The sequence below is a fragment of the Dasypus novemcinctus genome, chromosome 31 (assembly GCF_030445035.2).
Source record: "Dasypus novemcinctus isolate mDasNov1 chromosome 31, mDasNov1.1.hap2, whole genome shotgun sequence".
NCBI classification, from domain to species: Eukaryota; Metazoa; Chordata; class Mammalia; order Cingulata; family Dasypodidae; genus Dasypus; species Dasypus novemcinctus.
In genome coordinates this window covers 30,736,708-30,750,695 of record NC_080703.1, presented here as the reverse complement: position 1 = coordinate 30,750,695, position 13,988 = coordinate 30,736,708, and the positions used below count along the sequence as shown (strand labels likewise).

General features: G+C 42.1%; 1 protein-coding gene across 11 annotated transcripts in view; it reads right to left on the bottom strand.

Moving 5' to 3' along the window:
• The window catches only part of NEK10 (NIMA related kinase 10), a 269,323-nt gene that overhangs the window by 7,248 nt on the left and 248,087 nt on the right, over nucleotides 1-13,988 (bottom strand). For all 11 annotated transcript variants that reach the window (XM_058290740.2, XM_058290735.2, XM_071212864.1 and 8 more), the window contains 3 exons: nucleotides 4,491-4,599; nucleotides 2,186-2,238; nucleotides 2,042-2,097 (listed from right to left, as the gene is read on the bottom strand). In XM_058290740.2, coding sequence (XP_058146723.1) covers nucleotides 2,042-2,097; nucleotides 2,186-2,238; nucleotides 4,491-4,599 — 218 coding nt within the window. The remainder of the gene's footprint in view (nucleotides 1-2,041; nucleotides 2,098-2,185; nucleotides 2,239-4,490; nucleotides 4,600-13,988) is intronic.

Genomic DNA, 13,988 nt, shown 5'->3' with positions numbered 1-13,988 from the left:
TTCCACTTCAAGCAGTTGTGACTTGTCTTCTACTCGTGATTGAATCACATGCCCCACAAAGGGCACCTGGTCTTGGGGGAAAGGAACCCATTTGCAAACAGGACCTTGAAGATATTGTTAGTTAAGGAGTGCCCAAAAGGAAGAGGGTGAGCCTTCATCCAAAAGGGCTGAAGTATCAGCAAAGCAAGTTGGGCACAGAGTGGAAGCCATAGGGAGCAGCCAGGAGTCAACAGAGCCCGGGAACAGAGGAGATATCACCATGTGCATTGTCATGTCACGGAAAACGAGGAGCCCCAAAGACTGCCAGAAGATACCAACCCAGGAGGAAGCCAGCCTTCCAGCCTCTGAAACCACGAGCCAGTAAATTCCTGTTGTTAAGCCAAGCCATTGGATGGTATTTGTTTTAGCAGCCGGGAAACTACAAACAACTTCCAACTGGGAGCAGCTGCATTTCTTTTCCTGAGAACTTTCTGGGGCCTGTAGATCTTGCTTTACCCACCCTTGCAACAGGCCAGGAATGCCTGCAAATTAAGACCTCTAAAGGGCAGGCCTCAAACAAGGACTGACAGAAGTTGGAGAATAAATACCCCAACTCCCTCACTCCCTGTGTGGGATAACTCTGAGTCTGTGTTCCCCATTGGCTCCCAGATTCCTTCAGTGGGACTGAGCTCTAGTTCTCCACAACGATAACTTGCTTGATTGCCTTTTTTTTTTTTTTAATTGAATTTCACATTTACTTACATTCTGATAGTGTCATTCTAAGAAGTGTGAGCACAAGTATGGAGTCCTTAATTTGGATCTCAGATATTTGATATTTCGCTACTGAAATGATGATGCCAACATCTACTATTATTTGTGCTCCTTTAGGTCAAGTTTATATGCCTGTTTATACACATAATAACATTTGCAACCATATAAAACCTGTTATTTTATTTTTTCCCTTCTTTTTTTAAAAATTGATTGCCTTTTATTGAATTACTTCTTCACACCCCTGCCAGTGTTCTGAAATTATCTCTCAAATAAATTAAATGCACTCAATTCCTTATGCCCAGCACTGTGTTGACCAGAAATGGATAACATTGATAAAATAGCGTAAACTTTCAGAACACCAATAAGCATTACATTGGAAAATAATTTATAGCCCCAGTAAACTGAGATATCTTACTAAAGGTAAGCAAGCAGCATCATATAACAGAAAAATCCCCTTTCTACAAAAACAAATATTCACCAGAAGAGATTCATTGCTTAGTTACATCTTTCTACCCCTAGCATTCCATACTAATTAACAGATAAATTTTGGTAACAGAAATTTGAATTTCCAGCTCTTCTAGATATTTAATTTTTTAAAAATCTAGAAATGCTTTTCCTTTTAATTATGTTAATTATGTTTTTATGGTAGTAAATTACTACTAAGCAAATATCCTTTCTGTCTCAAGAGAGAATACAGGAAGTGGACTTGGCCCAGTGGATAGAGCGTCTGTCTACCACATGGGAGGTCTGCGGTTCAAACCCTGGGCCTCCTTGACCTGTGTGGAGCTGGCCCATGAGCAGTGCTGATGCATGCAAGGATGCCTGCCACGCAGGGGTGTCCCCCGTGTAGGGGAGCCCTACGCAAGTTGCCGCCCAGTGCGAAAGAAAGTGCAGCCTGCCCAGGAATGGAGCTGCACACACGGAGAGCTGACACAGCAAGATGACGCAACAAAAAGAAACACAGATTCCCGTGCCACTGATAAGGACCAAAGGGGACAAAAAGAACATGCAGCGAATGGACACAGAAAACAGACAACTGGGGGGGGGGGCAGTGTAGAGGGGAGAGAAATAAATAAAAATAAAACTTAAAAAAAAAGAGAATACAGAGCTGTGGTCACATAAAAGATGGTCAACATATAATCCACTCATGGGTCTATCTAGTCTAAGTAAATATATTTTACAAAATGGCTTAAAGTAAAAATTGAAAAAAAAGCCCTGGAATCAAGGATAAAGAAATCAGATATAACATCCAATGGTCTCAACTCATCTTTCATACTTGAAAGCAAATTACCTGTTAGAAGTAAAATTGTAGTAGCCACTTTCCTCTAGAACTTCTTCAATTACAGTCTAAAGTTGAAAAAAAACAAAAACATATGTTACTATTGAATTAAAAGCGACAAAATAAAGTCATTCAGGGGCATTGCAAAAACCTCACCTGCATCTGTTCATATGTTATTCCCTCCTCCAAATCAAAGCTGGTGGGGAGACCTGAAATAGATAAGTTATGGAAAGACTGAAATTTGGTTCAAATTTTCTTAGTTAGATTGTTTTTTTGGCAATTATGACTGAACTGCAGTGAAAACAGGTCAGTTTCTTAATGATGAAGATGAATAATTATAAGCAAATTCCATCCTTACTTTGAATATTCAAACTCTGTCTCTCTTTAATCACTGGCTGGTTTTTGGGGTGGCCATCACAAAATAATATGCAGAGATTTAGGGGTACAGGTCATGGGATAAATTGACCAAATAAATTAGGGGTGCGCACGCACAGCATGTGTGTGTATGCGTGTGTGTGTGTGTGGATGGGTGTGTGGATGTGTTGGGAACAGGTTGGGAGTGATTCCAAACACAAACTACCTGATGGGAGAGTCTTCTGAGAAACTCTCCCCAGTCCACAAGGCATATAAAAAAAGCAGATAAGTGCTGGAAAGAAAATGAATCCTTGGAGGGAGGCACAAATATACAGAGAAATATAAGGATTGACCCTTTCATATGGCTGCTGAGAGAAAAATAAAATGCATTTAATGCCAACAGACAAAACTTCTTCTCATGATTGGTTTGAGTATGATACTTCAGCACCTTCACCCAAAGCAAGGGTGACCAGCTCCATTCAAATCAATCAACACTGACACCAGCGTCAATGTGGAAAGAGAAAGGAGGGAGACAGGCTGAAAGGCAACATGAGGTACTAGCAGTTCATTTTGAAGGCCAGGCTTATAGGTGTTTGCATTGGGCTGCAGGCTGTTTGCTTTGCTTTGCTTTTGTCCATGTGCTACTGAGATACGGGCCAGGCTTGTTCCCCTCTGGGGTGGGGATGCCAGATGCCCTGTCAGGAGCTTGTCAACCCACCATCAGACCTCTGAGAGACACCCATCAGCATTCTTCAAGTTATCAGAATTGCTATTGTTTTATTTTATTTTTTTTAATTGATTTTGTAAAAATATTACATTAAAAAAATATATATGAGGACCCCTTCAACCCCACCACCCCCACCCCACCACTCCCCCCCCAGCAACACTCATTCCCATCATCATGACACATCCATTGCATTTGGTAAGTACATCTCTGGGCACCTCTGCACCTCATGGTCAATGGTCCACATAATGGCCCATACTCTCCCCCATTCCATCCAGTGGGCCCTGTGAGGATTTACAATTGCTATTGTAAGGAGAAACTTGACCTGTGGCTACTTTACTTGTCCTGAGAGACACTTTTAAAAGGCAAATGACTGTATGCAACTTCTCATCTTGATCTTCAGGATATCTCAGGGACTTTTTAAAAAGAACTTCTGCCTACACTGTTTAGCTTGATCCCAGGAGTCTTAGACTCAGGGAGCGTTTGATAATTAATAAATGAAATGATTTTCACAAGGCAACAACAAAAACGTGTGCGTGGCCAGGCTGAGGAGATGGTAAGTCTTTTCTTAACCATAAAAGCTTCACTTCTATCCACTTCACTGAGTGACATAATTATAGTGTATATGGATGCAAAAATTACTTAGGAATTCTGAAACCTCAAAGTAGCTTGAAAGCCTTAGAACTCAAGCACATAGAGCTCAAAAAGGGATGCGTTAAATGATGCTGAGCCCCTCCCAATGGCCAAGAACTTTTTGTTAATATATGTTGACTCAGATCCTTGCTGTAGCTCAATGAGGCAGGTATCATTTTTATCCCCATTTTACAAGGAACCTGGGTTTCAGAGGGGTTAAAAAATTTGCCCACAGTCGCTTACTAAATGGTTAAACTGAGATTTAAATCTAGACCTTCTGTGTTTCCAGAACCTGGGCCTTATAATCCTTTGCTACACTGTCTCTCTACGTAAGATTTATGTAAAAAAAAAAACACATTAAAAATATTTGTTTAGCTGTCTAATGTGGATTCTTCAAGTTAAGTTTCCAATGTTTTCCCTTTTTAATATTTCAAACTCTCAATGTGGACTGTTTATTTCACTGAGTGCTCTGGGGAATTTGGTCCCATTATCAGATAAGCAAGAAGAAACAAAAGGAAAGACAATTCACTCATACAGGTTCGATTGTTTGTTTATGGTATTAAGAAATGACCAAGGAAGAAGCTACCACTGGTTGGTAAAATTAATCTCAGGGAGTTTCTAGGTTCCTATCCTATGTCGCTTACAACTATTGCCATAGATGATCAAAATAAGCTCTATTTTTCTCTTAAATTACAGATTCTCTTTTAGGGATAACTGCTGATCCCCATTTCCCTCGTTGACGACCGTTACCTGTTGGGTCTTTTGGGGACAGGCTGTTTCCCCCCGATGCGTGACGTAATAAATGGTAATCTGCTGTAAAAAAGTTCGGCTCAATTGGTTCTGGAGATCCCTGAGATAACTGAAACACAGAAAGCAAAACCACAGTTTATCTGACAATCAGAAACAAACGACATGAGATCTTTGTAGAGTGTTTTCCGTTTCCTTGTGTCTCTACACAGAAAATTTACTGCTCCATGGTTTTCAATCCCTTCAAAAGAGATAAAGAAACATCTTCCTTCCAAAAGAACTTTTAAATTGGAGGAAGGCAAATTATAGTGAAAGCAAGTTAGAATATTCCCTGGTGACACGGAAAAAAGTACTCTGCACTTTATAGTTTTATGAGAGAAAAATAAAAATGGAGAGGAAAATAATGGCATGGGGCCTGGGACATCAAAATGTTATTTTTATCAAGCGTAGGAGGAATAAACTCTAATTATTCAACAGAACAATGTTTAGCTCAAATCACCAACACTTTCATGTATCTGCTTTAAAAAATGCTTTCTTGTCCAACCAAAGCAAGCCAGTTTCTTAATATATTTTACTAAATTACTATTAATTTAAATCTCGAAACATTCCTTCCCAACATTCCAAAGGAAAGAGCAATTTACCAAATAACAGAATTTATTAACGTTCCCATTGTTTAACGTCCTTTTTTACACATGAATTTTTAATGGAATTTAAGGCTATAAATGTTTTTCATCCACCTTTCAACTTTAATTCCAACCAGGACTTGGACTGGTCAAGTTTTAGTGCCTGAGTTAATATATTTTAAAAATGTCAAATCGCATTAATAAACCAGAAAAATGGCACAATTTGGACTATGCAATAGTAGTTACTTTGGCTTCATATACTCAGCTCATGAATTAAGAACACATCATTCAATCATTTGGAAAAACTGCTTGGCAGTACAGACTAAGGTTAAACAACATGTGCCAACCCTGTGACCCAGCAACCTCACTTTTAGATATTTGCACAAGAAAAATGAGCTCATACGTCAAAAAAAAAAAACAAAAAAAACAAAAACCATATAAGAATGTACGTTGCACTTTTACTCTTAATAACTGGAAACTGGAAAAAAGTCAAATGTCCATGGACAGAATAATGGTATGCTCATATAATGGAATTCCTCAAAGCACTAGAAGAATACCCATGCACAGCAACATGGGTAAATGTTGAGCCAAAGAAGCCAGAAACAAAAGTATAATGTATGAATCCATTTATACACAATTTCACAGGCAGGCAAAACAAGCCAGCAGTATAGAAATCAGCGTAATGATTACTTGATGGCAGCGCGTGTGGTTTGATAGGGAAGGGGGAAAGGGAAGTTCTGGGGGCCTGGGAAAGTTCTGTATATTGGTAAGGGGGGGTGGTCACCTGGGTGAATACACCTGTAAAAGTTCATGGACCTGAATATGTGCCTCGATGTACGGACTACGTATTTTGCACCTTGTTTAGAATTTTTTATATTAACAATTGATGATTCATTATGCATTAGTGTACTTTGGATATTGTAAATACAAACTACTTATGTATTTTTCAGTCACCATATTTCCAAACACCTACTACACTCTAGGGGGAAATAAAAGATGATTCCATCCTTTTTGATTCTTGAAATTCCCTTTCCTTATGCTATTGATGGCTGAAAAAATACTAATCCATGTGTAAACTGACAGGAGTGGGTCATGCCATAATGCAGAAGGACCTGTGGTCACACTCTCACTGGCTTTCTCTTCAGTGCCATGGGCTGCCGTGGAGAGAGGCCTCGGCATTGTGAATTCCTCCTTTCCCAGTAGGAGGACTAAGCGGCTAAATAGGTCCTATGAGGATGAAAACGTCTTCCTGCTATTACCTTTCAAATGACTTCAGATGATTTTTTTTCATATGGTTTAGCATAAGAGTGATCAGGCTGCCTGAAATGCTCATTCTGGTTTTAGTAAGCTCATTTAAGTAGATTCCACAAGATTCCAGGAAGATTCTTCAAGCCTCACAGTACAGTATGTGAATCATGACCTGGAGAGGTCAAGATTGCTATTTTAAGATGGAAAGGACAAGTCCTTTATATTGATTTCAAACCTGGAAGAGAGGCGTTTTTGAGGTGTCCAGTACTTGTGTTGCACTAGCAGTCTCCTTTGAAGAACTGCAAATCCTCACAGGGATGGTGTTTTAGCCAGCCAAAGGGGTGCTGATGCAAAATATCAGAAGTTGGTTGATTTTTATAAAGGGTATTTATTTGGGGAAGAAACTTAAAGTTACCAGGCCATAAAGCATAATACCTCCCTCACCAGAGTCTGTGGCCACGTGTTGGAGCAAGATGGCCGCCGACGTCTGCCAGGGTTCAGGCTTCCTGTTCCTCTTAAGGTTCCGTGTTCCCAGCTTCTTCCAGTATCAGCTGTAGGCAGGGATAATTCTTGCCTCTCTCTGGGCCTCGTTTCTCTCTGGGCTCAGCTGCTCTGCTCTCTTCACAAGGCCAGCTGTGTACTATCAGGTGAATGGCTTGTCTCTCTTCCAAGGGCCTCTGCTGTGTCTAATGGAGCCTTCTCTCTTTCCTCACTTAAATACTTCTATTTACTTCCCAGGGCTCCGGCATTAAAACTCCAACTTTCTGCTCTGCCATGTGGTTTTTCCTCTGTGAGTCCCCACCCACTAAGGGGGCAGGGACTCAACATCCTACTGATGTGGCCCAATCAAAGCCCTAATCATAATTTAATCAAGTAAAAGCGAAACCTCTGAATCCAATACAACCTAACATGCCCAGAGGAACAGACCAGTTCGCAAACATAAACCAATATCAATTTTTGGAATTCATAAATAATACCAAACTGCCACAGATGGTGGGCCTGTTGATGAAGGCAAGAACTAAAATTCTTTAGTTTTGTGGTTTAACCCCAGGTACTTTTACTTTAATTCTAGGCCATTCCCAGAAATACTTCCATTTGTGGTTCATTTTCTCAACATACTTATTCTTTCAGCAAACATTTTTTTGCCCCTTCCTATGTGTTGGGCAGCATGCTTTATGCTTTGAGCAGGTTTTGTAAAAGAGGGATGAAAGTTGCTCAATCCACATACACTGATGAACTATCCAGCTTATTACTACCAGGCTGGGCATGACCAGACCTCTGTGAGACTTGCAATCTGACCAGGAAAACAGACTACTTGTACATGGAATGATAGGACAAAGCAATATAGAATCAAGTGTGAAATGAGGTGATAAGTTTTAAGCTTACTAAAAGAAGGGGGCTTCATGAAGATTAGCATGGTTTTTTCAGAGGCTCTGTGGACAAAAGACTGAAGTTGAGCCTTGAGGGATGGATTTGGGTAGGTGGAAGGACGCGAAGTGGACATTTCAGGTAAGAGGAACTTGGGGATAAAGGCTGGGCATTGCATATTGATGGCAGAGTGATGCCCAAGATATGAAGGTATAGGGACTCAGGTTGAAGAGAGGAAGGTCACAGGTCATTCATTGGTTCAGCGGTACTTTTAGAAAAATCAACTATTATGTGCCAAGCATTAATCCAAGCAATGGAGAAACCAACGATGACCAAGGCTATCCATAGATATTGTATTTTTGTAGCTTACTGCTTAATTGGGGAGAAATAGGTCTGTGAAAAATGCACGTGAGTCAATGGAAAATCGCAACTGTGCTGAATGCATTGAAGGATCGGTCTGTCACTCGAAGAGGTTAACAGATGGATTTGACCTAGTCAAGGAAGGAGTCCCTGAGAGAGTGAACCATATGCTGAGAAGGGGGAAATTGATTGGGAATAAGTAAAGAATGGGGTGGAGGAGAGCAGTGCAGGGAAAACCATGTGCGAACACTCTGTGGAGCCGGCACATGGAAGATAAGCAGACTTCGGGAGGGGCCCTGTGGCTGATGTGGAGTCAGCTCAGAGCAAGAGTGGTACGAGACAAGGGTGGAGAGCGGGAGGCTGGGGTTGGACCCAACAGGACCCTGTAGACCATAATGAGGATTTGGGCCCTTATATTGAGAGCCCTGACGGGTTTTCTCTGAGTGTGGATGTGTATGTATGTGTGCATATTGAGTAGTGGGGGGGGGGGGGGGTTGACATGACCAGATTTCTGTTTTGAAAGGATTACCCTGGATGCAATTAACTTAACAGTTTGGGTGGAGTTGGGACATCAGAGTGAATGCAGATAGACCAAGAGGAGGCTCTTAGAAAGCTAGATCTGAGTTTAGATAATGGAGCAAAAATTAGAAGCTTCTAAAAGCAGGAGTTCTTAACCTCTTTTGTTCCATGGACACTTGCTAGTCAGGTGAAAACCATGAACCCCTGATATAAATATATGTGTGTATATATATATATTTTTTAATAAATATATATTTGAATTGAATAAATATTTTTTTTGAGTTTCAATTCAAGCTCACGGATTCCTTCTCAAGAACCCCTGTTCTAAAGGAGTCTGAAAATGTTAATAAGAAACAAGTGTTTAAGAACTACTAATCTGGCAGCAGAATGCAAGATGGATTGAAGAGAAGGGAAAGCAAGCTGTGACATGAATGTGAGAGAATTCCCAAAGGCTTAGACTAGGTGGAAGGAAGGGATGGGGATGGAAGATAAGATAATCTTCCTTAAAATGTCTATCTGCCATGCAGTGAGAGCTTATTACATTCTAGGTGCATCTGATACTCCATTTGGTTCTTGGAGCTACCCTCTGAGGTAGGCATTATCCCCATTTTACAGATGTAGAAACTGAGAGGAAATGCAATTTGCCTGTCACATAGCTTGTAAATTGGAAAATGAGCACTAGAACCCAGGTCTTTCTAACATCAAAGATCACGCAAACCCGACTGCACTTGGAAAACCCCAAGGCCTTGGTGACTTCTGGGTTACTGGAAATAAAGTGGAGCAGTCAAAAGTGACTGCAAGGTGTAAAGACTGAGTGGAAGAAAAGCTGGTGCTTCAGATGCAGCCAATGGAAAACAGAAAAAAATGGCACATTGATTCTGGACATATCAGAATGGCAAAGTAAATGTTCATTCGATAAGTGGAAATATGCATAATACAATAGAAGCTGTGGCCCCTGGACCTCGATAAAGCTATGAGGTTCAGCAGACCTGCTCCAGTATGGTATGAGCTGTCTCTTGTTCCAGAAACATTCAGTTTATAGGTGTAACTCAGTTTTAGCAAATAGGTTTGCTCTATTTGAAAGAATGTATAAGACCCTCTTTCTGAACTCATATAACAGGGCTCCACTGCTCTTAATACACACCTACAGTTGTAAAGAGAAAATGATTGCACACACATTTGAACTAAATGAGTCAAGTAAATACATTAAAGAGAACACACTGTACCGCAGTTACCAAAGACCCACCTGATTTTGGACATGTATTGGGCAGTTTGGGCACTTAATTGATCAACTGAGAATGCAGTCATTTTTAGGCCAAACTTAAACAGTATTAAAAAATGAGAAACTACAAATATAACCTTTATTATATTCTCCATCACTATATCTTCTTTCCCTTTCATAAAATCAGGTTATCACTGCAGTAGAATAACTACACAAATTATGTGGAATCTAATCAACTGAGGTAAAACGCTAAAGGAAATTGAGCCAAGTGTAAACGAAACGAGGTGCCAGGAGTGAGAAATTCTGTAATATCTTCCATCACACCTCACTCGCTAGTCCTCTGGTTTTACCTCTTTAGGTTGTCCTCGCCCTCTAACTGAACTACACTATTTTAAGACATACCGTATTGCCTAAATTTTCATCTCTTCTATCCCCACAGCTCCTACCTTTGCACTTTTCATGAGCTTGCCACAGGCCACCTTGTTGCACGTGCACACACACACGTACAAGGATAGGCCATCCTCAGCTCCGCCGTGCTCTCTAAGCCATGCTCCCCCAGCCCTGGAGAGGCACATCGCCGCCCCCATCTCCACTTCCGGCAGAAGCAGGCTTGCTGCTGGGGAACTTGCGTTTCTACCAAGAAACAGAATCTGACAAATAATTCCAAACTCAGAGAAAGTTGCTCATGATAACCAGGAGCTCATCGTCCCGTTCCTCAGCTCAGACCCTGGGGGTGGTGAGGGAGGCAGAGGGTGAGTGGTGAGCCAACCCGCTGGCAGGAGAGGCCTACCATGCGGGCTCCCCTGCTTGGTCAAGCAGGTCAGTGCTGGGCACTGCCCCCGTGAGGCCCTGAAGAGGGCCAGGCAAATACAAGGCCTGATTTGTGCATGCATAAAGGACTGTTAATGAGCAGTCTGTCTCCCTGGGGAAAAAGAAGAACCTTCAAAGTCAGAGTTAGGAATTAAAGAGAGTCCAGTTGTTGAATGACGTAGACTTGACTCCACCGGTGTGAGCTGAAGTGGAGTCTGAGGAACCAAAGAGAAGTGCCAGGGAGGGCTCTGCATACAGGAAGCACTTCTGGGTAATCCCCACTGTAACGGGGGAAATGTCACTGGGCTTAGCATAGGCCTTCTTACTCCAGGGTGATCCCTAGACCATAATAGGGGCATCACCTGGGAGCTGATTAGAACATGTAATCTTGGGTCTGCAATGTAACTGTGTCTGGATGATATTTTTGGCCTAGTAGAGAGTCTATCGTGCCAATCAAAAGCCTCAAGTCTATGGGCTGTGCAGTAAGTTCACAGGAGGCAGGTACCCATAGCCTTGCTATTCTAAGTGTGTACCTGGAGGAGCAGCAGCCAGCTCCTGGAGCTTGTCGGAAGAGCACAATCTTGCACCTTTCCCAGACCTATGAATCAGAATCCACTGGTAAACAAGATGATTGATAGGCACCATGAAATGGGAGAGACACTGAGCCTATCAGGCCACTGTTTCCCAACCTTGGCATTGGAATCACCTGGGTGTTAAAAAAAAAAAAAAAAAAAAGCCTGTTGCTTGGATCCTAACCCCTGGGATTCTGAGTTAATTGGTATGGGCGTGGCCTGGGCATCAGGATGTTGAAATGCTCCGGAGATGATTCGGGAAAAATTGAGATCTGATGGGCATGACAGCATGCCTTGATAGCCAACCACCCCCCATCTAGGCCTGGATTCTTTTCTTTGTTTTACCACTTGGTCCACATGACATCTGGAACTCACAACACAATGATGCTCAGCCCTGAATCACGGGGGGGACAGGGCCCCGACTAGCCCACGCTGGGTTTTTGTGCAAATTAGAAAAGGAGCCCCCTTCCTCCAGAGGAGGCCACCCCAGCCCCCTCACCCAGGCGCTCTTGGGCAGGAATAACCTGCACAGGGCTAAGTGGCAGCTTTGCCTGGAGGGCTGTTTCTAACATGGTGATGCCCAGGCCACGTCTCAGGAGAAGCCTGGCATCAATGTTGGGGGCGGGGCAGGAGGAGGAGCAGGGAGATGATTCTTTCTGAGCAAGGGCAAACACTTTTTATGATTAAGAAATGTCAAGAGTATAAACTACAATGTAAACTATAATCCATGCTGTGTGGCCATGCTCAAAAATGCACTCATCAAATTCAATAAATGTGCCACACTGATGACAGAGGTTGCTGATGGGGGAGGAGTGGAGGGTGGAGTGGGAAGTGAGGTATAGGGGAAACTCTTATATTTGTTAATGTAACATTTTGTGTCATCCATGTATCTTTTTTTAAAAAAAAGATAAAAAACCAAAAAAGTCAAATATTTACTAAACTAGAGATGGCAGTGTGATGACCGTCACAAAACCATCATCGAGCTTGGCCAATCTTGCTTCATTTATGCTCCTCCCCTTCCCCTCCCACCTCTTCCATTCCCAGGTTTTATCATATCATGTTGTCCATAAAAAGTTCAGCATGGTTCTTTAAAAAAAACAAAGCACCAGTAATTCAGATTGTAGGAGCTGGAGTCTGTTGAGGCTCAGTGCCTGGCTATCATATTGTCAATAAAAAGATCCAATCCCCTAAATATATCTTAAACCCCAAAACCAACTACAATTACTGGACTCACCTCACTCAGCTAAGATGGAGTTGAAGAAGGGCAACCACCACACCATGGAGCCTAGAGTGCCTACAACTGAAAGCAGGAGGATTGCATCCAGTAACCATGTGGAATCTGAGCCTCCTCTTGACATAGAGGTGCAACGGACACAACCAATCCAAGGACCTCAGAGAAAAGGTGGCAATGGAGTGGGAAAAGTGGACATGGTGGCTGATGGGTATGGGGAATGGCAGGAAGAGATGAGATGTGGAGGCGTCTTTGGGACTTGGAGTTGCCCTGGATGGTGCTTCATGTACTTACCAAATGCAATGGATGTGTCATGATGATGGGAGTGAGTGTTGCTGGGGGGGGGGGAAGGGGTGCGGTGGGGGTGGTGGGGTCGAATGAGACCTCATATTTTTTTTAATGTAATATTTTTACAAAATCAATAAAAAAAAAAAAGCAAAGCACAATACATTTATTAAGCAATCCCTTAATATAGTAAAAAATACAATCAATGTTCAGATTTTCTCATAAATGTATATTTAAAATTGTTTTAGCATTCTTCTGTTCAAGTCGGGAGGAAATAAGTTCATGTACTACAAGTGGCTGCTGTTTTCCTAAAACTCTCTAATCTTCAGTCTACAGGCAATCTCTCTCCCCTCCTCTCCTCTCTCTTCTTGCAGTTTATTTATTGAAGAAAATAGATCATTTCTCCTGTAGAATTTCCCAATCTGGATTTTACGGATTATCCCCATGGTCTCATTTAACATTTTCTGTCATCCCTTTCATTGATGCAAATGGATAGTTAAATCTAGAAAAGGGTTTGGCAAACTTTTTTTGTAATGGGTCAGGTAGTATTTTTGACTTTGTGGGCCAGGCTGTCTCTTTGGCAGTAACTCAGCTCTGCCTGTAGGCACAGACAGTATGAAAGGGACTGGGCGAGGTTCTGTCCCAATAAAATTTATTTACAAAAACGGACAGCCGGCCAGATTTGGCTCCCTGACAGTGGTTTGCCAATGTCTGATCTGGAGGGTGATCAGATTCGGCCTCAACCTTTAGAGAAGGGCACCTCCTAGATGGTGCCATGGGCTTCTGTGAGGAAGCTCACTACGCCTGGTTCTAGTTGTCTCTCTTTTTGTCATGTTAGCAGCCACTGGTGATCACGTCTACTCTATTATTTCATTAGGGGCTACAAAATGGAGGGAGTCTGGTGTTCCTTCAGCACTTACTAGCTGAAGTACTACCAAAAGAAGAAACTTCCCCTCATCAACTCTTTAGTCACCCGGAGATCGAATTCATAAGCAAAAGACAGAATATTCCATTCTTTCCTTTGGTAGATCATTTTCAAAATAATGAGTTGGTTACCTAGTACCCTCCACAGAGATCGACTGAGGGAATTTTTTTGAGTAGCAGGATAAACCTTTGGGTTTAAACATATTTAATGCTTTAATCCACTGACCTTCTTACTGGTGCTCCAGTTATCCCACAGCCAGCCAGGGGGACGCTCTCCCAGTTGTCCCTGAGTTGCTTTGATGCAACTGTGTAGGCCTTGAGAGCATCCTGCTTTCTGTG